Source organism: Drosophila guanche, unplaced genomic scaffold, assembly GCF_900245975.1.
Source record: "Drosophila guanche unplaced genomic scaffold, DGUA_6, whole genome shotgun sequence".
Taxonomy (NCBI): domain Eukaryota; kingdom Metazoa; phylum Arthropoda; class Insecta; order Diptera; family Drosophilidae; genus Drosophila; species Drosophila guanche.
The window spans coordinates 5409684-5436893 of NW_022995745.1; the positions used below are offsets into that span (position 1 = coordinate 5409684).

Below are 27210 nucleotides of genomic sequence, written 5' to 3' on the forward strand. Positions count from 1 at the left end.
TAAACTTTGAATACTTCTCTGTTAATTTTACGGTTAAATGACGGAGTCTTTTCTTACAAACCCAACAACAACAGTAGCAAAACAAGGTTGCCAGTAGGAGAAAGCAACAACAGTTATGCAGTTTGGGATAAGCAAGCAGTTCGATTCGAACTGTATATTGCCAACCTATAAAATTTCGATTATAAACACAAGGAATTTTTATCAATATTAACTATATTATATACCACAACAAAAGCTCCAAATATCTGTGTAAATTGGCCGCGCTCTCTTGCATGCTCTGCCAACACTGTGCTCTCGCTCTCTGATCACTGTGATTAGCGGTAAAAGTGCATTTTTTGTTGTTTGCTTTTTTCTTTTCTTTTGCTTTTTTTTGCTTTTCTTTTGTATTTGTTAAGATTGATGCTGCAATTAGTGGTTCCAAAGATTTTATTATCATATAAAGTACACAGAAAACAAAAAAATACAACTTAACCAATGCATGAGGATTATGTATGTGTGAAGGAAATATAAATGTGGAAACAACAAGGGATGCGGCGGGACGATGGAATTTTTTAGTTTGTTTAAATAAGAAAGACAATGTCGTCGGCCACCATGATCTGGTTATCCTCGGTCATACGATGGACGGCTGCCTCGATCTCGCTGCTGGTAAATGGCTCCGCGTTGTTCTCATTGATGGCCGTTGTAATGCGGCCGAGGGCCAAGCTCTGCTCGCGTGCGTCACGGAACAGACGCTGCAGGCCGTTCTTGAATGCGCCCAGACGGTCGTCGGCAATGGTGGCCGGTGTGGGCGTCACGCCGATCGACTGCTCCTCACTGCTGGCCATGGCGCTTGTGCTCCTGCTGCTGCTGGCCGCATTCTTGCCGACGGCTGGCAACGAGCGACGAGTCTCGCGAAGGGTCAGATCACCGGCATCCGGCTGTGGAGTCTCGATATCCTCCTCATCGCTGTCAACAAACTCATGTGGATCGGCCTCGGTGCGTGTGCGCTTGCTGCGTCGCGTGGGCGAACGTTCCTGGGCGGCATCAGTGGCACCGGCATCGTCCCCATCATCAGAGCCACCGCTGTGACGGCGACGCTTGTGGCCGCGCTCCTTCTCGAGGACCCGCTTGAAGTAGGCAAACTGAACCAGCTCAATGGCCGAGAGGGCATCGTCTATGGTGACCGTTTTGGACATGCGGGCGCGTGCATGGGCCGTGGACAAACGAATCAGCGTCTCCAGGGTACGCGCCGTGATGGGCTGAGTGCGTGCCACATCGCTGTCCATGGCCTCCTGGGAGCGCAGGCGCGAGTACTCATTGGCAATGGCCTCGCACGCCTGCTCGCTGAGCTTCGGCTTCATGCACTTGGCCACATGGATGTATTTGCGCATAAACTCCACCGAGAGTATCTTCTCCTGGCGCTGGCGCGACTTGCCATGCAGCAGGGCATCGTACTTCTCATAGACATCCGTGTCCTTTTTCTCCTCGCTGCTGGAGACAAAGGAGAGCGAATCGGCGTAGGAGCTGCCCATTGACAGAGGCTCACCGTCGGCCTCCTTTGGGTTGCGATAGCGATGCATGCGCACCACATGATCGGATATCATTTGATCCACGTCGCTGTCGATCACGTCCAGCATCACGAAAAGCAAATCGAAACGCGAGAGCAGCGAATCCTGCAGCCCAATATTCTCCATGGGCGTCTTATACTGATCGTACTGCAAGCAGAGAGAAGATAAGTACCAACAGAACTCAACTGGAATGACTGTGATAAGCTCACCCTGCCGTAGACTGGATTGGCAGCTGCCAGCACTGAGCAGCGGGCATTGAGGGACGCATGAATGCCCGCCTTGGAGATGGTGACGCGCCCCTGCTCCATCACCTCGTGTATGGCCGTGCGATCGATGTCGCTCATCTTGTCGAACTCATCGATGCAGACGACACCGCGATCGGCGAGCACCATGGCGCCAGCCTCCAGACGACGCTCGCCCGTCTCCTGATCGGTGGTCACAGCCGCCGTCAGACCCACGCCACTGGAGCCACGTCCCGTGGTGGGTATGGCGCGCGGTGCCGTGTTCAGCACGTAGCGCAGCAGCTGGGACTTGGCCACCGACGGATCACCGATCAGCAGCAAATTGATGTCTCCGCGCAGACGTGTGCCATTGGGCAGCAGCTTCTCCACGCCGCCGAGCAGCAGGCAGAGAATTGCCTTCTTCACGTAGACGTGGCCGTGTATGGAGGGGGCCAGACTCTTGCTGAGCAGCTCGAAGATGTCGTTGTTCTTGGCCAGCTTCTTGCAGACCATAATGTCCTCGCGCGAGATGTCCAGATTGTTCTCCTTGCTCAGCAGCGAAATGTTATTGGCCAGCAGCACCGTGCGGAACGTGCCCGAGGTGTAGCCGCCCCGCTTGCTGGGCAGACAGCGGTAGCTGCCAACGATTTGGACACGATCGCCGGGCTTGCAGCGATCGACGAGATCATCGTCGCAGATAATGTCAACGGAGCGTGGCAGCTGGCCGGCCGGCGCCTTCTCTGGCATCTCCTGTATGGTGAGCGTCTGGTGATCCTTGTACACGGACAGCCCGAACTCTGTCTCCAGGAGATTGCCATCGTCGTCCTTGGTGGGATATGCAGCGCCCGAGGGCACGGCCTCGAACGATGTGAGGTCTGTGTACTTGCGCTCCAGCACTTTGCGTGTGTTCGGACAGTAGTGGACGCTGCGCACCACCTTGGGTCGGATGAGGGAGACCTTTGTGACGATGCCCTCCACGCAGACCATGTTGCTGAGGTAAATGGAGGTGAGGGAGCGTGGCGTCACATGCCGATTGCCAAAGCAACCCTCGAAGCCCACAAAGAAGTCTTCGTGCAGCTTGGCATAGCTGGGATCCACCGTCGACGCGTACTCCTTGAGGGCGCGACCGAAGGCCAGCTGCTCGTCGGACGCGTTGCTCAGCAGCCCCATCGCACGCTGCGGATTCTTGCGCTTCAGATCGTTGATGTTCACCACTAGGCGCTTGCTCTTTTCGGCAATCATGTCCTTCACATGGCCCGAATATATGCCCTGGTCCTCTTCATCGTCCAGAAAGTCCACATACTCCCGCTGTATGTCCCTGATAAACTGCTCGCCATCGTGGGCCATTTTTCTGCTTCGCTTCAACTGCAACTCTCGATCAAACACACAAACTGATTCTTGCTGCTACTCTCGGCGAGACGCTTCAATTGTAAATTGAATGCCCAAACACAAGAATTTTTGGTACCAAATGCGCCGTATGCACACTTTTTGGCGGGAAGTGATGTAGGGATGGGAAACATATATTCATAAATATCGATACACATATGTTTTGGTTCGCAATATAATAGCATGTATCATTTGTGGGATGTATCTACTACAGAACAACTTTTAATTGCAAGGCAAATCGTTTTAATGTTTCTGTTGTTCATAGTCGCTGGTGTTTATTCTGATTGTGCCAGCGACTTTTGATTCTACTTGCATCGATATCCATCGATATTTGTGGGCGATAATCAGCACTTGCGATATGTTTCTTATTTATTATTTATAGGTAGTTGTTGGTACCGCAGAGTATATCATCACAAATTGCCATCCACAAATAGAGAATATATATGTCTCACTCTCACTGAGCGATTTTCCCACAGGGCGGCTATGGCTGCTGGCTCACACTACACGAGCACACCGTTGCATTTTTCTGCCTATCAACGCAACACTACCTATTAGTAGTGACACAAACCAAAAATTTCAGATCAAAATTCAAATTGTGGCGCGTAAAATTACGACGGAAAACGTACATATATGTAACAAAACTTTGAAACAAATTACCGTACTGTAATTATAAACAGCAAAGGAATTATTGCCAACAAGGTTTGACTTTATTGTATATTATGATTACATGTAGCTTCAGGGGTATTTTTCAGAAAATTTTAGTTTTGGCGGAGCGACTTGGGATCCTTCATTTCATGCAAGATGCTCAGGCCATATCCAGCAGGAAGTAAAATCGATTTCTTGCTTCAAACCAACAACGGGGACTCCTTGGGATGGACGGATTGTGATGGGGGCGTACGTGGGGACACAGACTGTACAGACTGTACGGTAAATTTCCCATCAATCTGTCGAAAAGCAAGGGAACGGTGGGTTAGGATTTACAAACAAAAAATTGTCAAATTTGTATACTTACTTTTGGGCTAATTTCTATACATTCTCTTGGGCGGATTGCCGCCCAGCTTGCGGGCATCAATGGACGAATGAACCTGCCGGAGAGGCAAACGTCCGTTCAGCTGATTACCCTGCGAAAACATGCAGCAACTGGTGTCAGCGCGCTTCTCAATTGTCCTATCTTCATTGGTAATTAACTCATCGATGGGCATCTCATTGGACCTCGGCTGTAAGTATTTTTCCTGTGAAAACACCCAGCGTTTGATGACCTCGTCCTTATATTTCTTCTTTTGCAGTTCTGGCAGATTATTCTGCATCTTCATCCAGCTTTTAATATCAAAGTCCTTCCTCCCCTGCTGTTGCCACGGTATCTGATTCACCTGAGAAGTTGCACAGGGTTTAACGTAAGCGATAGCCTGACGCGCATTATTTTCATTTGACTGGCGACTGACGGGTCCAAGCCCTTGGATTTTACGCTTCTGCACGTGCAAGCGCTTTTTATCCGAATCAGTTTCCTCAGAAATCGGCTGCGACGCATAAATTAAATGATTATGTAGATTTAATAACAATATTTAACTTACTACCTTCTCGAAGTTTTTACGTTTAAACAAATCCATTGCGTACGTTTTTTATCAAATGCCACACAAGAAAAAATAACCATCCATCCAGCCGATAGCGTGGTTACCCCTCGGCTTTTGGCGCCATGCGGTAATGACATGATGAAGAGGGAGGCAATACTGGTATTGCTGCGAAGAGGATCTCAGCCTATCTGGCCTTTAAACGGGAGTGTGAGCGAAATGGCATCCTCTCCACAGAGAATACAAATGCACGCTGCTGTTTATTTGATGATCTGTTCTACTGCGCCATTCGCTAATCGTATGTATGTGTTTGTGCTTGGTGTGTAAACGTGTATGCATGGCTGTAGCCGTATGCCTGTACATGAAGTAACTGTAGAGTAAATGTACATATGTACGTACTCTCGGCATTTACTCTCATTTGACTCATTGTATATCAATCTTTGCCTCACTCATTCGCTTTCTGTTATGTATGTACATTTGTATACACGTACACATCTTTTTCTTTGTGTTTGTTTGTGTATAGAGGTTGGTTGGCATCAGCAGAGATTGAAGCCATTTTCTTTCTTTCTTTCTTTGCTCAAACTCTAAAAGAGATGAGAGAATACATATGTAGATCTAATAGAAATGTGCATATGCTTGTGTCACAGGCTATCGCTGTCTTCCCGCCTTTGCCTCAAGTGAGTTCTATTGAAATACCAACATAAGATCATTGGTTTGACTTTATAATCTTTCCTTATGTCTTTGATTTCTGTGATTTGCTAAACATAAAAAACATCGGATAAAACGCCATATCATCGGATGGTGGGAAATATCGTCGCTGTGCCAGCTCTACATTCGCGGCCATTTTGGATAAGTAGTTGCAACCAAACTTTAGGCGACTCGTTTCTTTTTGTAAATGTTCACTAGTTTGCCGCATTGAGAACACACAAATAATATGCAGAATAATAGTGATAATGCTTGCGTTTCTAATGGCAATCAGCAAGAAGAGAACGTTTGCGATCCCGTTACAATGATCCAGGTGTATTTAGAAGAGTTGTTGCGTGAAACGGTAAGCGGCAGAATCATTTTTACAAGTGCATGAACGTGTGCTGGGAGGTTGTATGACTTTCAGCGTGCTGAGAATACTTCTTTGGAGAACGAACTTAAAGAGCTGGAAGAAAACGAGAAGCGGCTAAGAGATGAGAAGGCTGAAACTATCTGCAGGATGAGTCTCCCGATCGTTGGTGGGAGTTCGATTCAGCTGCTGCCCAACTTGGATGAACTGACTTCGAAGGAGAATCTGCTGAGCAGTAAACTGAGCGATCTGGTGCAAGTAAAGCAACAGTTGGGCGTGGCCTATGCTGATCATTGCCAAGAGGTCATACAGGTCGCCGAGCAGCAGGACGGCAATGTTGCCTATGATGAGTTCACATCGATGGTATGTCCCGAGATCATTCTCCGCCCATGCATAGATGTATGTTAATATGTATGCTTTCAGAGCTATGAAGATCTAAAGGAGCTCATTAATGCAGATTCCATTAAGCTGAATGAAATGAAAATAAAGTCGGAGGAACTGACCGAAGTACTGCGCTCCAAGCGCAAGGAGCAGGATGCGAATCACAAGGCCGTGCTGGAGCAAATCAGTGTACTCGAACTGGTAGCGCTGGAAGCATTGTAAGCATACTTACATGTATATGTGCTAATATCTTATGTCCATTACGTTACACATTTTCTTCCATGCAGCGAACTTGTCAACGAAATTAAACTCGACTTAAACTATCACAATGATGGCCACCTATTGGATTAATACTTTTAAATAACATAAGCATATATACATGCCATCATCTGTTTTAAAACTTTCATACAACTAACCATTTTCTTAAGCTAATAAAACATATTTCCATTAAATTTCCAAGCCAGCAACAAATATACAGATTGCGAGGGCGCGTAATTTCGATTGTATGCGAAATTTAGCACAACAACAAACATATGCACCTGCTGCCCAAAATGAGTGGCAGCGCGGCAACATGCTGAAGAAAACAGCTGATGGGGCTGCCAGACAGTTTTCCGTTTTTGTGAAATTGCCTGTAGCGGCCAGCTGGATTTTAGATTTAGTTGTGAAATTTTTAATATTATTTTATTTGTGATTGTTGAGCGACCATGGACGAATCCTCAAGGCAGCACATGGAAGACTTTTGCTTCATGCGGCCCCCCAGCGATGTCCGCACCACGTAAGTACCTAACGACCGACCATTTACGTTGATAAAATCATTCTCTTAATTTGTGTAAAGCAACGTGCCCGTAGCTACTCCCCGGTCTGTGGCAGACAACAAATCGCGCAAAACAGAGCTGCATGTCGTGCGGCTGAACGATGAGTCCAAGCAGATGACCATGGACACATTGCGGACGATACACGGCCCGGACTTTAAGCTGGAGGACATCAGCAAGTACAAGGACCGCGGTAGAGGCGGACACGGTGTCAAGCATGCCTACTGGCAGGACCGTGGCACACTGATGGTGCAGAGTGTCCAGGGCGTCAGCTCCACCAGAAGCGGCGATGGCAACGACGACGATCGCATTCGCCGCTATGCCCTGCTCAAGCTGGAATGCTACGGCTTCCATGCCGCCCACTGCCTCGAGGCCTACGAGCACTGCAGCAGCGACACGGAGGCGGCCCTGCTGCTGCTCTACAAGCGCTATATGCGCGTACCCGAAAAGGAAAAGCTGAACCTGGAGCCACCCAGCGAGCCGGAGCTGCTGGACATGCGCTCCGATGAGAAGGAAGCCCTCGAGTCCATCTACGATCGCGCCTACGAAGAGCGTGAGGCTAATCGCGTGTGGAATCTCAAGTTTAGGATTGACCACCTACTCGCCCACAGCCCCTCGGAGGTGCGAAAGGCACGCGAGGCAGCCGCCGCGGCAGCAGCAGCCACTGCCCAGGCAGCACTCGACAAGAAAAAGAAGGCGCCGCAGCGATGTCGCAACTTCGAACGCGATGGCACCTGTAAATACGGTCCCAAATGTCGCTTTGCCCATGTGCCAGCCCAGCCCGTTCTTCCTTCAACACCAAAAAAAGGTGAGTCCGATGTCTCTCCTCCCTCCAAATGTTTTTTATTTGAATTTTCGCTTTAATTTGCAGAAAATCTGGATGAGAATGACAATGAGCTGTGGTTCCATGTGGAGGTGCGCTTTCCACCCGGCAGCCAGTATCCGTATGAGGCGCCGTTTATTTATTTGAAGACCACCTGCCACGACATACCGCACGAGCTGAGGCTGCGCTATGCGCGCCATTTGTACCGCGAGGCGAGGGAGATTTGCCGCGACGGCATACCCTGTGTGTACAGCATCTGTGATCTGCTGCAGTCCAGCGAGGATCTGGCCGGCAGGCTGGACACCGCCCGGTTTCCCTCGCCCAAGCGTTCGCTCTTCTACAACGAACCGGAGACGGGCGACTCCATCGACAATGGTGTGGGCGAGCAGACAATGAAGCCGTCGCACTATGCCCGCGGGCAGACGTCCCGCGGTGAGGGTGGCTACCAGCGTAACACAGAGGCACAGGCGCGGGAGAATCGCCGACTGCTGCAGCAGTTTGTGGAGCGGCGGAAGGATGAGCGCTACCAGAAGGTGATCGAGGGCAGGCGAAAGCTGCCGGCCTTTGCCGAAATCGAGAGAATTCTGGCGCTCATCGAGAGCTCGCCCGTGGTGGTGATATCCGGCGAGACGGGCTGCGGCAAGAGCACACAGGTGCCGCAATTCATACTCGACAATTGGTTCTTTCGCGCCCTTCAGCTGCAGCCGAAGGAGACCCTGCCCCATGTCGAGATCATCTGCACACAGCCGCGCCGCCTCTCGGCCATCGGTGTGGCGGAGCGTGTGGCCGCCGAGCGGCTGGATCGCATAGGCCAACTGGTGGGCTATCAGATTCGGCTGGAGAACAAAGTCTCGCAGAGCACTCGCCTCAGTTTTTGCACGACTGGAATTCTGTTGCGTCGCCTCGCCTCCGATCCGCTGCTGAGCGGCGTCTCGCATGTAATTGTCGACGAGGTGCACGAACGCTCCGAGGAGTCCGACTTCCTGCTGCTCATCCTCAAGAATATACTGCGCGAGCGCAAGGATCTCAAGGTCATTCTCATGTCTGCCACCCTCAATGCAAGCCTCTTCTCCAACTACTTTGGTGGAGCGCCCGTTCTGGATATACCCGGTCGCACGTTTCCCGTGCAGCAGCTCTTCCTCGAGGACATACTCGAGGTGAGCGACTTTGTGATGGAATGCGACACAAAGTTCTGTCGCAAGCTGAAAAAGTCGGAGCAGGATGTGCTCCAGCGAGAGCTGGAGTATGCCGATGTCCAGGCAGCGGGACCGCCACCCGGCAAGAAAATCAAAGACGAGAAACTAACACTGGCCGAGACCTACAGTCGCTATGCGGGTAAGTCCAAGCATGACCACCATGAAGCTCCTTCTGACTACGACCTCTCTCCCCCCCCCTGCCCTTCCAGAGTACAGCAAGCCGACATGCAAAAGCATCTACCTAATGGAGCCGATGACCATTAATCCGGAATTAATTGAATCCGTGCTAAAGTACATTGTGGAGGGCGAACATGAGTGGCCGCGCACGGGAACCATTCTCATCTTTCTACCCGGCATGCACGAGATACAGACGGTGCACGATGCCCTGCTCGATCACTCACTCTTCTCGCCGCGAGCGGGTAAATTCGTGCTGGTGCCGCTGCACTCGGCGTTGTCCGGCGAGGACCAGGCGCTGGTGTTTAAGCGCGCGCCGGCGGGCAAGCGAAAGATTGTGCTGAGCACGAACATAGCCGAGACCTCGGTGACCATCGATGACTGTGTCTTTGTGGTGGACTGTGGCCTGATGAAGGAGAAATGCTTCGACTCGAACCGCAACATGGAGTCCCTCGATCTGGTGTGGGTGTCGCGTGCCAATGCCAAGCAGCGCAAGGGTCGCGCCGGTCGCGTCATGCCCGGCGTCTGCATTCATCTGTACACGAGTTATCGCTTCCATGAGCACATCCTCGGCCAGCCGGTGCCGGAGATACAGCGAGTGCCGCTCGAGCAGATTGTGCTGCGCATCAAGACACTCGAGACTTTCGCGTCGCGTAACACGCTCTCCGTTCTGCTCGAGACGCTCGAGGCACCCAGCGAGGACAGTGTGTTGGGAGCACTGACACGTCTCCGTGATGTCGGCGCTTTGGATGCTGACGATCAGCTAACGCCGCTGGGCCATCATCTTGCCGCCCTGCCTGTGGACGTGCGCATCGGCAAGCTGATGCTGTATGGCGCCATCTTCCAGTGCCTGGACAGTGTGCTGACAATTGCCGCCTGCCTGAGCAACAAATCTCCCTTTGTCAGTCCGATGAGCAAGCGTGTAGAGGCGGACAAATGCAAGCGAATGTTTGCGCTGGGCAACAGCGATCATCTCACTGTGCTCAATGCCTATCGGGTGAGACATTCCCCTTCATTCAGCTTCGGCATCCTTTACTCATCCGTTTACCCTTTTCCGCACAGAAATGGCTGGATGTGGCAAGGCGTGGCAACTATGCGGCCAGCAGAAACTATGCCAGCGAGCACTTTCTCTCACTCAACACACTGGAGACGATAGCCGATCTGAAGTACCAGTATCTGGAGCTGCTCGTCTCGATTGGCTTTGTGCCCATCGATGTGCCGCGCAGGCGCAAAAATGCCAGCGACAACATTCTACAGCTCACAGGTAAGCAGGATGAAGCCATCCTGCCTGAAGCCATCTAATTGTATCATTTGTATCATTTATGTAGGTGCGGAACAGAACCACAATGGGGATAATAATCGGCTGCTCACGTCGCTCCTGTGCGCCGCTCTCTATCCGAATATTGTGAAGATTATGACGCCGGAGCGTGTCTATGTGCAGACAGCGGGCGGGGCAGTGCCTCGCGAGCAGGGGCATAATGATTTGCGTTTCAAGACGCGCGGTGATGGCTATGTGAAGATCCATCCATCGTCGGTGAACTCGCAAGTGGCCACGTTCCAGTCACCCTTCCTGGTCTACCAGGAGAAGGTGCGCACCAGCGCCATTTACATACGCGACTGCTCGATGCTGCCCCTCATTGCGCTTGTCCTGTTCGCGGGCAGCGACTTCAAGGTGGAGCTACACGATGGCGACTTTCTGTTCCTGCTCGAGACCGGCTGGATTATACTGAAGGCGCACGATCACGAGACGGCCGAAATGGTGCAGTGCCTGCGCTCCGAATTGATCAAGCTGCTCGAGGAGAAGATCCGGGATCCGTGCCTTAATCTACTGCACCACAAGAACGGCTGCCGCATGATCGCCAATATTGTTCATTTGCTAAGCAAAAATAGCTGAGACTTTGTGTCGTCTTCCAATGCCTTAAAGTCCCATCCACACCATGCCAATACTATCGAAATTGTTTGTAAATTGTATGTTATAGATGCTATATACCTAACCCGCGTACGCATCCGCGTCCGGGACCGATATTTATACTGATCCTGATGATCTGTGTGTTCAAACAAGCAACAACAAAAAAGCAATATTGAAACACCGAATCCAATGGCTTTTACTGCACATAACTTGTATACAAAAATGAGAATGGGAATGGAATTTACTTCCTGACATACGAGTATAGCATAACATTTATTGGCATATTCGGATTTGTAATGCGCATAAATTGTGGCATCGTCGGCCTCCACATGTTCTTCACTTTTGATTGATTTGTTGGTTTTGTCAACAGTTTAGGGGCTGAGAAATTAGCTCAAAAATCGATCACTTCCGAGGTCTAGTTGCAGCGATTCATGTGACCGATCGGTGGGTGACATCCAATAAATGCCAAAGGGAGAGGCCCGGCCTGTTACCTGGTATCTTCTGCTGGTATCCCATCAATTACAATTCATTTGAATTTATTTAAATACACTTGGATTTGCTGGCGGCTGACACTTGTGATACGTCGATACATCAAAGCCAATGAGCATATGTACTTGTCTAGTAATTAATTTAACTTGCGATATTTATCAACATTTTTGGGTAATGCCGCCGCCGCCCAATGAATCAGTTTGCCCAATTTAAATACGCTGCTACCGAGTACGGTTATGTACTGTGTGTGTGCGTGTGTTTCAGTCCTCTCATTTCATCTATCTGTCGCTATCTCTCTTTGCCCGATCTGGTTCTGGATTGATATTTCGCACTTTCCGTAGCTTGTATTTTCAATTTAAGGCCTCGATGACCAACTACAAATGGGATCTTTTAGCACCTCGTTTAGGTATTTGCTCGCTCTGATTTGATGGGCTGTGGAAGAGTCAAAGGGGGTGACACAACTGGGTTAAATATGTACATACATATGTATGCTCAATGAGATTAGAGAAACTTACATACTTTTGCACATAATTATACTCTTTGCCGAAGGGTATTATGATTTTCAGCAGATATTTCGAAATCAATTGTCCAGTCTTTGCTTGGAACAGAACCTAATTATGACTATTTATATGTATATTTCCTTAAAACGGTAAAAATGTTATGGTGAAGAACTTACAGATATTTTATGAGATATTCTATTGAGATTTTTATCAGATAAATTCTAATATTTATGTGCCTTATTTTATTGCAATATCCTCGTGAGTGACGTGACCCTCCAGTGATCCCCGTTATCAACACTACTTTTCATTGCCATCAAGTCGTCGTAGCTGATGCCGCACTAGGTGAGGCGTGAAGAGATTGCTCTCAAATGTTGTGGTTGTGTCTCTCACAGAGAAAAAGGTGCGTGGAGTAGAGCAGCAATTCCTCACTTTGTTGTATCGTCACCTTGCACTGATTGATGCCCTCAAAGTTAGCTGTTCTCCTCTCTCCTCTTTAAGCGAGCTTTCTTTGCTTAGTCGGCGTCGCCGTCGCAGTCATATCAGCAGAGAAGAAATCAATAGATGGTGGTGAGGAAAGGGCGAGATGTAGATGGTGGAGGAGATCTGGTAAAACGATGAATGATGATTGGCATAGTGGAGAGCGAAAAAGTAAATGGCGATAACTCAAAGTGAAGTATATGCATATGTATCATCGGCTCCGTCTACTTTTTACACTCTCTGTTCCCTTCAATGTCCGTGAAACAGTTACTCCGACCTTGAGCCTGTCGCCGAAATTAGCCCTTCTATTGACATTGGCATTGACAGTGAATACCCAACCTGACAACGCTGACATTGGCGCCACCCATGCGCAGGATCAGGCACAAGAAAGCCACCTAAGATCAAGGTACTCGTACTTGTATGTACATACATATGTACATACACATACATACGTACATTGCGGGTACTATCCCAAGGGGCGGTTGTCTCTGGGGGCTGGGGCTGCCGTTGACGTTTAAAGTTTGCGCCGGCTAGTGCCCCGTCGTAAAGCACTAAAATCCGTAGACAAAAAACATTTACGTACGATGGGATTTCTGTGTTGTTTTCGTTGTTGCTCTTTAGGTGGGGTTTTCGGTGGGTCGGGTCTACATATGTACATACATATGTATGTGGGTGCTGGTTCTGCCCCCGGTGACGAACATGTACGGAAACAACAGAAGAAAAAAGCATGGCCTACTGTGGATCCAAATGTAAACAATGTTCATGATCGTGCGTACGCGTAGAATGTCTACAGGGGACATATGTACACCATTGTTCCCCAAGAGTTGATTTACAGATGCATGTATTTACATATTAATTTACATATGTTATATTACATGATCCAAACATTTTACCACTCTTCAAGGGCTGTCCACAAAGTAGGAAAAACTATTTGAAAATTTTAAAAGGTTTCAACATATTTTCGTAGAATCACTAAGTATCTATTAATTAAAAAATGTTAAGTACATATTAATTAAATTGTATTTTAGTATTAACCCTCTAGGGCTACAAATATATGTTTGAATGAAATAATCTGCGCACTATAAGTATCATTTGTCCCACTGTGCTGCCTCCCCCATTTGGTGTTCCCTGTTGACATATGGGTGAGGTGTGGTGCGGGTGTAGAATGGGCATGAACTGTGCTAACGATTTTCGTAGTTGCCTTTTGTCGATCGGCATTTAAAGTTGATTTAGTTTTAGTCGGTGCCCGTGTGGCGGGTGCGGCGAGGGAAGGGCTGGGATGGGGAGCGATCGTCAGAGAGGAGAAGGTAAGGAAAGAGGGAGCACTGCTGCTGCTGCTGGCCCTCCTTCTTCACCACCTCATACACTAATCGGATTCACACAAACACCCAAAAGCAGAGCCGCCGCGAAGCCAACGGCAGCGTCGGCGTCTTGAGTGATTTTTGTCTTGTCTTTTCCGCAAAGTGAGTGAAGCGCTGGATTAGAGATCGACCGAGTCAAAACAAACACACACATGCATGCACACAAATACAATCAAATACACGCAGGCGTGCTCGGCAGTTAAAGGAGGTGGAAAAATAATCGTGGTCGCGTTTTCGTTGCGATTTTCGTGTTCGCTCTGTGCGATTCTTTCTGCTCTACTTTTGATTTTCGAGTGCGGCTCGGCTCGTCTCTCTCTCCGATTTTGATTCTGATTTGGGAATACCGACGACAGTCATATGATGGACGTAACGCGTAACGTGTCGTAACGACAATCGGCTCTGGGGCTGTATCGGGCTGCTCCTCCAACGTACCGATCTCATCCGCGCAGCCAAGAGCCAAGCCGGCCATCCGTCCCGAGTGTCGAGTGAAATCTCCTCTAAGAAAGCTGAGCTAAAAAAAATCTCTGAAAATCTGAGCCAAAAAACTGAGCTTGCAAGATCGGAGCCCGTGCCGAAATCAGAGCGTTGCCGTTGCCGCACCCGGACAGCGCCGCAGCAGCGCTGCGACAGCGACAGTGGCAGTGGCACTGACTGCTGGGGAACAGACGTGAGCTGGGGAGAATTTTCATTTAAATCAAATCGACGTCACCGTCAGTCACAGTCACCGTCACCGTTAACAAAAAGTGTCAACCCATAGCCTGCAGCGCTTCAATTCAGCGTGCGCCGCTTAACGGTAACGGTCCTGCTCGCGATCGCTCGCTCCCGCAATTTTTGTGAAATTTTGTTGTTTTTTTTTTTTGCTGTACTGCTCCTCCCGTTGCTTCGTGTGTGTGTGTATATGTTCCCTCTTGTCAGTGTGTGTCGCGATTTCCACTCGCGGAGTTAGCGGAAAGAAAGGCACAGGGAGACGAAGAACCAGAGATCTCGCGAGAAATTTAAAAGCGAAGGAAAAAAGAAACGGTGAACGCAAAGTCAACGGTATAGCAGAAAGAGGAAAGAGAATAAAAAGTGCTGTCATTATTTTTTGTCTGCCTTAAACGCACAAACACATACATTCCTGAGTGGTGGGTATATGCACGTGTAAGTGTGTCCTGGTCCACGACAGTGGGCCTTTAAGGTTAAGGAAGTGGAATCGAATGTGTTTGTTGTAGTAAACATAGTGAACAACAAGAAGCATAGGGGACAATTATCAAATTATTGATGTGAACAATGGGTAAACAACAATGCGAGAGTTCAGAGAAGTGAAGACATTATCGCTGATCGATAATGCTGATGTCCGGTAATACTCGTGTGTTTTCGTCTCTCCGGTGTACCGGACCTTATCTCAGTGGGACAGCAATCGAAATTGTAGACAAATATTGAGATTGTCGGGATCAGACCAGACAATGCGGAAACGATTGCACCAGGGAAAGAGAGAGAGAGAGACCTAAGCTTAGGCCCCAATCTCAGCGATCTCTCGATTCAGGTGTGCTCTAATTCAGACAGACTGTCTATACATGTGTATAATCTGATCTGATTGGATCCCTCTTCCATTGGGTAAGATTCAGTCTGTTCCATGAATGAACGACCCGCTGAATGCATTTAATTAACGAAAATTGTTTAATACGCAAAAGTGTTTGTTCAACCGACGATCTGAAACAGCTGAAACTGAAAAGCAGAATGGAAAAGGGTGAGAAGGAGGAGGGCACTGTAACCGTTAGCTAGAGTAACGGTTAAACGCTATCGATCAACCGATTGAGCAGGCGATCAAAGCGTCTTAGGCGCCCCAAAAACTTCATCCATCATTTGGCCAGCAAAATGCTTAAAGCATTTGTTTATAAAACAACAAAAAAAAAACACAAAAAAAAGCCCGACTCTGGCTCTGACACTGAATCCCCCCCGTTTCAATCAGTCAGTGGGTGGAATATTATTAGTGGATTTTCCCAGAGTGAATCCAGAGGAAGCGCATACATAATTATCAGAAAATATTTACTCAGTTAACTCCAATGGAAGAAAAACACGAAGATTTCTGGGGATCCATGTGAATGGCTGAATCGATTGGGGTTTCACCCAATTAATAGCCGGATATATGTAGTGTATGGTGTATCGCAGACATTTTTTAATTGTCATGTAATGTTCTTTGCCTCTGACGTAGTCTTATCAGCCGCAGAGGAAGAAGAGACGCGCTGACGAGACAGGCGAGACACTGATAGATCGAAATTCAATTAATCATCTCTTGCTCTATACATTTTATGTATATAAATATAGTACTAGTTGTAAAATAATATCCTCATTAGCCCTAATAGGGGAGGGGGTGGGTGTGGGTTTCCTTGGAAATTCCATTTAGGGCACAATGGAAGCGATTCTTATTCCTTTCCCGTGAGATGAGGAGTGTCTCGGAGAGTCGCAACGGGGGCTGCACTGTGGGGACTGCGGACTGGTGTCTGCTCGATAGCTTGAACTGCTCGACGCCTGACGACAGCCGACTTTTGTTTCGATTATTTACTAAACGTGTTCATTTTGCAGTTGCTGCTATTTACTATTGATTATACGACTATTTAGCGTCCGAGATATATGTAAATATTTTTATATTTATTAATATTTTGTGCTCCACATACATAATAAGCAAACCGTAGAAAAGAGCTAGATACTCGCTTTCTGCACGTAGCAGCCACTGAGGCAGGCTCTGCCATAAGATGAGGTAGGATCTGTGGATCAGTGGATCGTGCCCGATGCTGTCCTTAGTACTACAATCATAAATCATACAACCTCTGTGGGGTTATCAATTAGTAAATAATTTTATTATCATATTAAATGTTCTGTTGTCTGCCGTTGTCTTCACTTGACGTCAAGTATTGATTAAATTCATTTACATGATCATCGGAGTGTTTATTGCCCATTCGGCTCGGCTGTGGGATCGGCTCTGATAAAGATTGGGTCCATTTTTATTGGGTTTATTTTATTGATGGGGTAGGGGCCATGGAAACATGGGCGTGGCCATTCCACCATTCTTCTTCGGGATCTTCTTCGGCACAAAGCCACAAATAATGAGTGGGAAGAGTCCCTATCGCTGGCCAGAAATTTCCATTCCAAATTCCATTGTTTTGTGTACGAGGGCAAGCCCACAACGAGACATCGTCATCGAAATGTTTGCTCGGAATAAATAAATACATAAAATAGAGGAAATATTCGCACAATAAATGCAAAAAAAAAAACGAAAAAAAGGGGGCGACTTCCATGGAACGGGCGTCACGTGTCTTAAGATTCAGAATTTTGTTTTTGGCAACAGGAAAACGAAACTTGCCCTCGCAAGTGATAGATAATTGAATAGAAATATTATACATTAAGTACGATAATATTAATTAAAGCTATTGCAGAATTGAATTCTCAAACTTGAAGCAGCCCAACGTTTATCAGCAATTCTGATTCTGCCCACTTGACATTAACAATTCGCATTTGTCGAATGCGAATGTAATCAAGCGTGTAATGAGAAGTTGTTGGCGATAGAGCACCATACCCCAGACCATACCATACCATATAGAAAACAGAATCCCACCATTCATTTTCGGCTAAAAATGTATACCAAAAACACACAAATATTTGATCAGATTTGCATCAGAGTTGAAACTAAAAATCTCAAAGAATCCCTAGAAGTTCACGTTTGTATCCGTTCACTTGTGGGACATTTATGCAGCGTATCAACCCCCGAACACCCGAATGTGCTCCTCGTAGTAGAGATTAGTCAATTCTTTCACCTATGGTAAGGGGATTCCATGCGAGGCCTAAAGTCCACATACTGAACTACCCCAACATTAGATCTCATTAGGGCCGAACATGCCAGCACCGAGTAATATTATCTTTATGATATTGTAAGAAGTGTCGGGGGAGAGAGTACACGACTTCCGACAAATCGAAGACCACGAAAAAGATACAAGCGGAGCATGACTAAAGCTTGACACCTGGAGATCCGTACCGAACCTTTTGGTTTTGGTTTTGCTTTTGGTTTTGGGTTTGTCAACTATTGTCATTTTGCATTCACATGCGCTAATTGTGACACCCACAAGAGCTGCAAGCAACCTCCAGAATATACCCTATATACATATAGCTACATTTATATATATATATTTAGAGATAACAGAGTTCCAAGATGTTGGGGGAGACGTCTCTGTGGCTGTGTTGCTAATCGGCAGAGCGGACTACTCGGCAATGCGAGAAATTGTAGAAATTAGCAGTAATAGTACCTTGCCCGCCCGTCCGCCTACCTACCTTCCTGCCTGCCTGCCTGCCTGCCTGCCTGCCTGCCTTTGGGCGATATGATTAGAAGTGTCAATAGGTGTAAACGTTAGAAGAGCGATGACGTAGCGCCCAGACGATGGAAGACAGGGAGCATGCCCCCGATCGTTTGACAGGGGATGGGAAGCGCGTGCTTTTTTTTTGCTGCGTGTCCAGCAATGCGATTGCAACGAAGTTGATATATCCTTAGTGAGCCAAGCATAGGTGCACCCAGCGAGTGATGTTCTGTTCTTTGAGGGAAACACACAGAAAACTCATAAGATCCGCTTGGTGTGGAGTAGCGTGCGACGAGTATGTGCCTCGCGTTTTTTGCAATCGTCACAATACATTCATGTACATAATCGTACATATAGAGAGACAACAACTGGCCAAAAGCACTTGGGAGCAATCGCAATCAGACTTCGATTAGCAGCCAGATACAACAATAAATAGCGGCAAGAACAAGACAAGGAACAGCCCCCTTCGATTCACATTCCCTAACCTGGACAACCTGGACACCGCATCATCATCATAATCAGCATAATAGTAGATTATAGATCAACGTTGTGGCTTCTACATTTGCAGACAGATAGAGCGACAGCGACGGCATGTCGCCCAATCGATGGATTCTGCTGCTGATCTTCTACATTTCATATCTGATGCTCGGTGCTGCCATCTACTATCACATCGAGCACGGCGAGGAGAAGGAGACACGCAAGGCGGATCTCGCAGAGCGCGTCGAAATTCATGGTGAGAGAGAGTTACCCCTAGACATAAGCCATTATCCATAAGCCTCGTGATCGTGTGTGATAAATAGTCTGCCACGAAAAACGCCCCCACGCACACGCGCTCGAGATTTCCCTTTGAAACTGAAGATGAAGACGTGCACTATCGCGTTGTGCACACGACAGTTATGTTGTTCGCTTGTGGTGCTCAATTCGAGCAGTGGCAGCACTTTGGATTGACAAAATATCCAGAGAACATTTCAGGAATATTCCTAAGAATTTTATGTTTAGGGATATATTTTCATGTAGCTTTGCCCAACTTTTTGTATACATTTTTTTGGTACATTTCGCGCAACTTGCAACAGTGCCCCTCGGTCGTTTGCGGCGTTCTTTTGCCTAGTATGAAGTAATCAACTGAAATTAGAGCTGATTTTTGGTCTAATTTCTGTGTGCCAAAACGTGCGTAAATGTTGGGAGTAAAGTGTGAGGTTTATGACTCCACAGGTCTATTGGCAATAATGCGACCACGACACACGACGAGTCAGTGGTATTATTGGATACATGAGACTATCTAGACGCTAAATCGAGCCGCAATCTCGTCTCGGGAATACATATTTACATACATTTTGTATTTGTATTTGCATGGCTCTTCAATTGCAATAAATCCGAATTTAAACGGCCCATAAAATGTGTTAATTATGCAAATAAATAACCCATAAGCGCTCTAATTAGTAACCATCGACCCAAGACGTGTCTGTGGATCGAAACGAAACGAATCGGATCATGGATCATGGATCACTGATACCTGATGCATACACAGTCTCGATTCGGTCATAAAGTGTAGGTCGGTCGATCGCTCGATGGAGTGTAACGAACTGTCAAGGGTTTACCTCCTGATACGACTTTATCCAACAAAATCCCCCAACTAATCCCCAAAGTATCCAACGCATTGGACATGGCTTTGTTTTTGTTTTTTATCAGCCAAAGCCACTGGGCCTCTGGTCACCGTTAGCCATAATCACTCGAATGACTGAAAAAATAAGCACTTGAATGGAACGATCGCTAAGACCATGGGGTCTATGACTATGACTACGACCATGCGACTGTTGTTTCTCTACGACTATGAAGTGTCGTCTTCAGCGGCATTTAGTTGAGCAACTGATAGAGCAGATAAGAACAGGGCACTCCCTAGGGGGGGAAGCTCCCGCAACAATCACAGAATTTCTGTAGAATTTGGCATTAATCCTCAGCCTCAGCCCTTGTCCTCTGATTAGTTGTTGCACTCTACAAATTGCCCATAAGTGAATAGACACACAACATTAGCGTCTGCATCTTTGACCTCGATCTCGACCTCGAAATGGGATGATGATGATGATGATGGATGCACTCTGGACTGCTTTCAGGGCGCTGCAAGCGTTAATTAAATTAATTTATCAATTTGTTTGCCACAAACTTTTTTTCCTGGCTGTTGTGCATTGCGATAATCAGATTCAAACGCCCTCGAGTCGAGGCAAAGGCAAAGGCAAAGGCGAGAACTTTGCTGAGGCAAGAGCAAGAAATCAAGATAATGATCGACTTCTATGAACAAATTGCCGGCAATCAAGATCCAGTGCGAGGACTGGGGACTGGGGACTACTACACACAAAAGCCGATTAAATTGCAGCCAGCACCCAACAGCACTAAGTATATGGCGGATATATAATGCACTTGCTGTCTGTTAATATCTGAATTGCCCGCAATTGTGTCCCCGTTGTGATCAACAGATTGGATCAGGCGCTCGCCTCAGAGAGAGAGTGACAGGCTGGGAGTGGCAGTCGTCGGGTACCATCCCAGTCAGATCTCCACTGCACTTACAGAAATCCCTTTGTTGCTGCGTTTATTGAATTATGCAATTCGTTAAAAGATTACCGGGGCGGTTGTTTATTGAATGATTGCACTTGGACAATCAGCCGAATGATGCTGAGAGAGAGTGTGTTGAACCAGTGACTGTAGAAGCAATCCTGATGAACGCGAGCTGATCTCGAGCCGATCACGAGTCTAAGTTCGCGAATTAATTAATCTGGTCACTGATTAAGGGATCAGCAGAGCAATCGATTGTAAAAGATTCCTAAACGATCAGTGATCAATGTCCAATCAAACAACCTTCATTGATCGCTTTATCTATCTGCCAAAAAATATTCGAGATATAATGTGCCATTAGTAGCTGTGTTCCCACAAGATCCAGATCGCTAATCTCTCAATGCTCGGCACGAATCGCACATTCAGTGCCCTGATGGGGGGGTCATTCGTGGGTCAGACACACACACAGCGAGCGCATTTCAATCAACCCAAAGAGCAGGGCAGTCGTCGCACTGGTGACATCATAGCGTTACATTTGCTGGGGGGATCTCCACGGGGTCTAGTGTAAAATGTCGCACGTTTCACGTTCCACGTTTGTTGGGGGCCAGGGTTAAGCGTTAAGCGGCAGCGGCAACCCCATCACACGTTGATGGCGGAATCAATTTGGATTTTGGGCCTCATTGTTCCCGGCGGAAGGCGGAAGAGCGAGCGCTTACTTCCGGATTGGATTGGTTCGGCTTGGATTGGATTGAATCGTTGAACAAATTAAATTTAATTTGATTTTACGCCTGACTGAGTTTCGTTTTTTTGTTTTTTGTTGCAGCATATCTGGTGGAAGAGTTGTCGGATAAGAATGTGAGCACACAGAATGAGATACTCGAACGGATATCGGAGTACTGTGGCAAACCGGTGACGGATGTCGAGAAGGATGAGCATGAGGTGCCATTCACATGGACCTTCTATCATGCGTTCTTCTTTGCCTTCACCGTCTGCTCAACGGTGGGCTATGGCAACATATCACCGACCACATTTGCGGGTCGCATGATAATGATTGTATATTCGGTGATCGGTATACCCGTCAATGGCATACTCTTTGCCGGCTTGGGCGAGTACTTTGGACGAACGGTGAGTAAGTCCCTCGATCGATTATTACATCATTACATCTGTCCTTTCTCGTCTTGTCCTTAGTTCGAGGCCATCTATCGCAGATACAAGAAGTACAAGATGACCACGGATATGCACTATGTGCCGCCGCAGCTGGGTCTGATCACCACCGTTGTGATTGCCTTGGTGCCGGGCATAGCTCTGTTCCTGCTGCTGCCCTCGTGGGTTTTCACCTACTTCGAGAACTGGCCGTACTCCATTTCGCTGTACTACAGCTATGTGACGACCACAACCATTGGATTCGGTGACTATGTGCCCACCTTTGGGCCCAATCAGGTGAGTTCATTTGAGTTTGCATTTGAAATCATTTCAATTATCCACAACCAAAAAATTGTCTCCGAATAGCCGCGCGAATTTGGTGGCTGGTTCGTGGTCTATCAGATCTTTGTCATCGTTTGGTTCATCTTCTCGTTGGGCTATCTAGTCATGATCATGACATTTATCACACGGTAAGTGTCAAGGAACAGAACAACTACCCGCCCCCTTCGCATGTCTTTTCGTTGCGTTATTTGTCGTTTGCATGATCCTAACCGGTATCTCTATCTTTATCCCCTTAATATCTGGTGACACACCCAAACATCTACAATTTAAATCTGCATTGCATTTCGATCATCAAAACACCAAAACAGAGGACTGCAGAGCCAGAAGCTGGCGCATCTGGAGCAGCAGTTGTCCTCCAATCTGAAGGCCACACAGAATCGCATCTGGACGGGCGTCACCAAGGATGTTGGCTACCTCAGGCGCATGCTCAACGAGCTCTATATCCTCAAAGTGAAGGTATACAAATCAAACAAGCAGAACAATCAATCAATCAATCAATCATATATCTATATGGGCTAGCACTGTTTTAGGTTTAAGCCTAACTAATCATTGGGGATCTTAATCATGAAGTAATCGAACGTAAGGAATCTACTAAAATTGGGCTAAACATAATCATTAATTAACATAAATTAACATACAAAGGGTTTTCAAATAAGTTCCAAGGCGAATTTCGGTTTGCAAACTGTTGACACCTCTGGTCACACTCTGCCGCTAACGCTAGCAAAATTGATTGGCAAAGTTTGCCAGAAAAAACTATTTCCGTTCCATGGAATACCCCAAAAAGTTCACAGGGAGCAACTGAAATTGAAACACAAATTTTATTTATAAAACTTAATTAATGTGGAGCAAAATTGCATATATCATTTTTTTTTTTATTATTATTTATTTTACTATTATTTATTTTTTATTTGTAATTTTTCTTCGTTTTTTTTTAAATGGTTGCTGCTTGTGTCCATTCACTTATGGGGCATTTATGCAGCAATTACAGGCGAAAAATACGACTGAAACTAACTTATGGGACTAACCAAACTGAAATACAAATACAATTAAATAGGGTTTAATTTTATGGTTAAGAAATGTCCCGTCCCATGGGACGAATATCTGTCTAATCTTTGTAGTGCCGTGGCTGAACTTGTGATGTTCTCTTTTTGTACTAAGCGGCATATGAAATCGTTCAATTGGTTTTTGGTTAATCACTCAAGATGTTGTTCTCTGTTCTAGTTTTGTCGAAAGGGAAATAGAGCGAAGCCGCATAATAAGATTAGTAAGATCCAGAAGGAGCAGAAGACTAGGTGGAGCAGCAGGTGGTGGGTCTGGCGTAAGTAAACCGGAAACAGGAAACCCATGAGGAACCCAAACCGTAGCCAGTGCCAGCCCAGAACCAAGCAACGCATTCGAAGAGTCAAACTTTAATCCCATTCAATCTACTTACAGCCTGTCTATACGGATATGGAGTTTGCTTATACGATGCCACGTTCCGCCTCGTGTCCGGAGTTGAGCATGTACCGCGTGGAGCCGGCACCGTTGCCCAGCAGGAAGCGCGCCTTCTCGGTGTGCGCCGATTTGGCAGCGGCCCAGGATGCGGCAGCGGCATCGGCGACGATGATCCACGCCAGCTCCGACACGGAGCTGAGCAAGCTGGATCGCGAGAAGACATTCGAGACGGCGGAGGCATATCGCCAGACGACAGATCTGCTGGCAAAGGTTGTCAGTGCGCTGGCCACTGTGAAGCCACCGCCGGCGGCGGAAACGGAGGACCCAGCCCTCTATGGGGGCTACCATGGCTTCTCTGACTCACAGATTATGGCCAGCGAATGGTCCTTCTCGACGGTGAATGAGTTCTCGGCCCCGCCGACACACCGTCGCCAGCGGGCACGCGCCTGTTCCGACTTCAACATCGATCCGCCGCACTGGAAGAGCGAGCGTCCGCTGCGTGCCTCGCACAACGAGTGGACCTGGAGCGGCGACAATCAGCAGATTCAGGAGGCATTCAACAATCGCTACAAGGGACATGCGGCCAACGGTGGCGCCTCATCCATGGTGCACCTGGAGCCGGATGCCCTCGAGGAGCAGCTCAAAAAGGGCGCCAGCAGCTCGACACCCGGTGCCGGGCGCGTCAAGAAGTTCTCGATGCCGGATGGCCTGCGTCGACTGTTTCCCTTTCAGCGCAAGCGCCACTCGCAGGACTTGGAGCGGAAGCTGTCCGTTGTCTCGGTGCCGGAGGGTGCCACCGCCCTGCCCTCCTCCCGCTCGCCACTCGACTACTACAACAACACGGTCACCGCCGCCTCCGGCCAGTCGTATATGCGGAATGGTCGCGGTCCGCCGCCGCCGCCCTTCGACTCGAATGGCAGCCTCGCCTCCGCCGGCGGCCTGACCAATCTGGGTTTCCATCTGGACGACTCGGAGCAGGCCTCGCTCCCGGCGGGAGCAGGAGCTGGAGCGTACCAGCGTCGTCCGCCGGCAGCTGGCAAGCGGCGCCGCGAGAGCATCTACACCCAGAATCCGGCAATTGCCGGTCGACGGGGCAGCATGTATCCGCCCACAGCAGCAGCGGCAGCCCTGGCCCAGGCCCAGTCTCAGTCTCAGTCTCAGATGCGTCGCGGCAGCCTGGCCATCGGCGGTTCGGGCTCGGCGGCAATGGCAGCAGTGGCAGCCCGACGTGGCAGTCTCTTCCCGGCCACGGGCACGTCCTCGTCGTTGGCCTCGATGGGTGCGCCGCGTCGCTCGAGCATCTTCTCGGTGACCTCGGAGAAGGATATGAACGTGCTGGAGCAGACCACCATAGCGGATCTCATACGAGCCCTCGAGGTGGTCCACACGCACGCCGTACTGGATGAGCAACAGCAGGCGGCAACGGCGGCTTCATCAGCGGGCGGCAACAGACTGGGGGGCAGCCGAAAGCAGCGCAAAATGGGCAATGCCGGCCTCGATCCGCCCCAGCTGCCGCCCATACTGTCGCTCTTTGCCGGCGATCAGACGCGCTCCCTGCAAGCGGCTGCCGCCAATCGTCTGTACGCTCGTCGCTCCACCATTGTGGGCACCATGTCGCCCAATGGCACAGGCAGATCGATACTGGAGCCACCGCCAAGCTACACGGAGCGGGCAAGCGGTCAGAATCAGATGCAGAATCAAGGTGCGGCCGCCTCATCGACTCCTGTTTTGGGCTCGAGCACAAGCAAGTTCCGCCGCCGCTTCAGTGTGCGGCCAACGGCACTGCAGATACCACCGGGCCAAGCGCCGCCACCTGGTGCCAGCCTGATTGAGCAGTCCGCACTGCAGCGTCGCCTCTCGCTGCGTCCCTCGCCGCTGGCACGCGAACTGTCGCCCACAACGCCCCCAGCAGGAGGAGGCGGAGGCAACAACAACACTGGCAACACAGCGGCGGACGAGGCATCAGCCACGCGACTGCTGCCCCTGCCAGTGGGTGCCAGACCCAGCACCAGCAGCACCCACTCACCGCTGTCGAGAATTGTGCAGATCTCGCAGGCACAGCGAAAGAGCAGCATGCCCACAGCGCCGGGTGCACCTGGAGCGGCAGGATCAAGCACTTCCGGAGAGAAGTAATAGCCAGGCGGCAGTACCCATACCCATCCATATCCTTACCCATATGCAACTGATTGCAAGTCTGTCGATAAGGCATTGAGTCCTTTAGCTGTTATTATTATTATTATTATTATTATTATTGTTAAACAAACAAAAGAGTTGTACGATCTGTTATCCTAATGTTATGTACTCCTCTCTACTCCTAATCCGCTCTTTGTTTCTTTTTTGTTATCCTATTGTTTATATTTGTATGTATTTATCGTCTATACCATATACCTATACCATATACCATATACTCTGTGTATGCATAATGCTAAGAAGGGGCTTATATGAACAAAAAACGTCAAAAAAATGCAACATATTCGAAAGGATCTTTATGAACGATTCCAATACATGAAAAGATTTAGTTTCACATTTAAAATGTTTATTCCTAAAACATATTAATGTGTAATAATAAACATTGTCATATACCAGTGTAAACCATCAACAAACGAGGATTTAATTAGTGCTAATTGATGGGCATTGGATGTTCCCTGTAGATGTCTTCGAATTTACACACTAATTCCCCTCCGAAATCTAGCCGCGTCTAGTGTCAGCGCGCCTCTACATGTTCTCAGCTTCGTCTTCAATTAATTCATCGATGGGCGCATCTCATTGGACCTCTGCTGTAAGTATTTCTCCTGTGAAATTACCCAGCGTTTGATGTTATCGTGCTTATATTTATTCTTTTCCAGTTCTGGCAGATTATCCTGCATCTTCATCCAGCTTTTAATATCAAAGTCCGAGTTCGAGTTGTCCCGTTGCCCAGCTGTTTGATTATTCTGCGAAATTGCCCAGCGTGTAGCGCGAAGGATCTGGTTCTGCTCATTAAATTCAACTTGGCGACTGACGAGTCCAAAAAATGGGATTGTACGCTCCTGCACGTGCAAGCGATTTCCATTCGAGTCATTTTGCTCATAATTCTGCTGCGATGCATCCATTAAATGTTTATGTAGATTTAATAACAAGATTCCATAGTTTTTGGTCAACTTACGAGCTCCTCCTCGGTTAAATCCATTTCGCAGTTGTTTTTGCGGCCAGAAAAAGCCATTTCCAAACTTTCACCAAACGTCACACAAGAAAAAATAAATATTCGGCCGATTATGTGGCTTCAGGTTTCGGCTTTCGGCTTTCGGCTTTCGGCTTCCAAATCCGACACGGCCTTCTGAGCTCTGGTGCGAGTTGCTATTTTGTGTTTATCGAAGTGGCCTTTTTCGGAACGCTTTTGACATTTGTTACTGTCACTGCAACCAGAACCAGAACCAGAACCAGAAACAGAACATTTGTTATTAGAATCAACGGCTCCCGATTGCTATCATACGACACCACTGCACGGCGTTTGGACGATATATCGGAAGACGTTGCTG

General features: G+C 48.0%; 5 protein-coding genes and 1 long non-coding RNA gene across 14 annotated transcripts; 3 read left to right on the forward strand and 3 right to left on the reverse strand.

Moving 5' to 3' along the window:
* Positions 1-408: 408 nt before the first annotated feature.
* On the reverse strand, positions 409-3266 carry LOC117581060 (DNA replication licensing factor Mcm3). Its single transcript, XM_034267931.1, has 2 exons — positions 1757-3266; positions 409-1694 (listed from the first exon to the last, which is right to left on the reverse strand). The coding sequence occupies exons 1-2, from the start codon at positions 3113-3115 to the stop codon at positions 561-563; spliced, it is 2493 nt and encodes an 830-aa protein (XP_034123822.1). The 5' UTR covers positions 3116-3266; the 3' UTR covers positions 409-560.
* A 2367-nt stretch (positions 3267-5633) lies between these two features.
* Positions 5634-6596, forward strand: LOC117581064. Its single transcript, XM_034267936.1, has 4 exons — positions 5634-5770; positions 5834-6139; positions 6200-6375; positions 6445-6596. Exons 1-4 carry the CDS (start codon positions 5657-5659, stop codon positions 6506-6508), a joined length of 660 nt encoding a protein of 219 aa, XP_034123827.1. The 5' UTR covers positions 5634-5656; the 3' UTR covers positions 6509-6596.
* Positions 6597-6751: 155 nt separating this feature from the next.
* LOC117581058 (putative ATP-dependent RNA helicase DHX57) lies at positions 6752-11271 on the forward strand. Of its 3 annotated transcripts, XM_034267902.1 has the most exons (7): positions 6752-6932; positions 6993-7608; positions 7666-7777; positions 7841-9127; positions 9198-10159; positions 10225-10426; positions 10491-11271. In XM_034267902.1, the coding sequence occupies exons 1-7, from the start codon at positions 6862-6864 to the stop codon at positions 11054-11056; spliced, it is 3816 nt and encodes a 1271-aa protein (XP_034123793.1). In that variant the 5' UTR covers positions 6752-6861; the 3' UTR covers positions 11057-11271. The 3 variants fall into 3 exon arrangements, with proteins under 3 accessions (XP_034123793.1, XP_034123791.1, XP_034123792.1); XM_034267900.1 differs by having other exon boundaries at positions 6993-7777; XM_034267901.1 differs by having other exon boundaries at positions 7017-7777.
* A 54-nt stretch (positions 11272-11325) lies between these two features.
* LOC117581066 lies at positions 11326-12975 on the reverse strand. 3 transcript variants are annotated; one of them, XR_004573623.1, is made up of 3 exons: positions 12237-12975; positions 12080-12171; positions 11326-11992 (listed from the first exon to the last, which is right to left on the reverse strand). It is a non-coding gene; the product is annotated as an uncharacterized LOC117581066 (long non-coding RNA). The 3 variants fall into 3 exon arrangements; XR_004573621.1 differs by having other exon boundaries at positions 12076-12171; XR_004573622.1 differs by having other exon boundaries at positions 12076-12181.
* Positions 12976-14134: 1159 nt separating this feature from the next.
* Positions 14135-26284, forward strand: LOC117580659 (open rectifier potassium channel protein 1). 4 transcript variants are annotated; one of them, XM_034267271.1, is made up of 7 exons: positions 14135-15022; positions 18795-18959; positions 21597-21898; positions 21962-22213; positions 22283-22386; positions 23480-23576; positions 23693-26284. In XM_034267271.1, exons 2-7 carry the CDS (start codon positions 18818-18820, stop codon positions 25823-25825), a joined length of 3030 nt encoding a protein of 1009 aa, XP_034123162.1. In that variant the 5' UTR covers positions 14135-15022; positions 18795-18817; the 3' UTR covers positions 25826-26284. The 4 variants fall into 4 exon arrangements, with proteins under 4 accessions (XP_034123162.1, XP_034123159.1, XP_034123161.1 ...); XM_034267268.1 differs by lacking the exon at positions 23480-23576 and adding an exon at positions 22567-22714 and having other exon boundaries at positions 14138-14936; XM_034267270.1 differs by lacking the exon at positions 23480-23576 and adding an exon at positions 22567-22714 and having other exon boundaries at positions 14138-14565.
* LOC117580662 lies at positions 26260-27136 on the reverse strand. 2 transcript variants are annotated; one of them, XM_034267275.1, is made up of 2 exons: positions 26838-27136; positions 26260-26766 (listed from the first exon to the last, which is right to left on the reverse strand). In XM_034267275.1, exons 1-2 carry the CDS (start codon positions 26892-26894, stop codon positions 26434-26436), a joined length of 390 nt encoding a protein of 129 aa, XP_034123166.1. In that variant the 5' UTR covers positions 26895-27136; the 3' UTR covers positions 26260-26433. The 2 variants fall into 2 exon arrangements, with proteins under 2 accessions (XP_034123166.1, XP_034123165.1); XM_034267274.1 differs by having other exon boundaries at positions 26260-26769; positions 26838-27120.
* Positions 27137-27210: the final 74 nt, after the last annotated feature.

Bases quoted from the DNA above. Each gene is read 5' to 3' on its own strand.
- LOC117581060 (XM_034267931.1), bottom strand. From the start codon at position 3,115: ATGGCCCACGATGGCGAGCAGTTTATCAGGGACATACAGCGGGAGTAT. The intron at 1,695-1,756 runs GTGAGCTTATCA...CTCTGCTTGCAG, and splicing joins CCAATCCAGTCTACGGCAGG to TACGATCAGTATAAGACGCC.
- LOC117581064 (XM_034267936.1), top strand. From the start codon at position 5,657: ATGCAGAATAATAGTGATAATGCTTGCGTTTCTAATGGCAATCAGCAA. The intron at 6,140-6,199 runs GTATGTCCCGAG...GTATGCTTTCAG, and splicing joins ATGATGAGTTCACATCGATG to AGCTATGAAGATCTAAAGGA. The intron at 6,376-6,444 runs GTAAGCATACTT...TCTTCCATGCAG, and splicing joins CTGGTAGCGCTGGAAGCATT to CGAACTTGTCAACGAAATTA.
- LOC117581058 (XM_034267900.1), top strand. From the start codon at position 6,862: ATGGACGAATCCTCAAGGCAGCACATGGAAGACTTTTGCTTCATGCGG. The intron at 6,933-6,992 runs GTAAGTACCTAA...ATTTGTGTAAAG, and splicing joins CCCAGCGATGTCCGCACCAC to CAACGTGCCCGTAGCTACTC. The intron at 9,128-9,197 runs GTAAGTCCAAGC...CTGCCCTTCCAG, and splicing joins GACCTACAGTCGCTATGCGG to AGTACAGCAAGCCGACATGC.
- LOC117580659 (XM_034267268.1), top strand. From the start codon at position 18,818: ATGTCGCCCAATCGATGGATTCTGCTGCTGATCTTCTACATTTCATAT. The intron at 18,960-21,596 runs GTGAGAGAGAGT...TTTTTGTTGCAG, and splicing joins AGAGCGCGTCGAAATTCATG to CATATCTGGTGGAAGAGTTG. The intron at 22,387-22,566 runs GTAAGTGTCAAG...ACACCAAAACAG, and splicing joins ATCATGACATTTATCACACG to AGGACTGCAGAGCCAGAAGC.
- LOC117580662 (XM_034267274.1), bottom strand. From the start codon at position 26,894: ATGGCTTTTTCTGGCCGCAAAAACAACTGCGAAATGGATTTAACCGAG. The intron at 26,770-26,837 runs GTAAGTTGACCA...GATGCATCGCAG, and splicing joins ATTTAACCGAGGAGGAGCTC to CAGAATTATGAGCAAAATGA.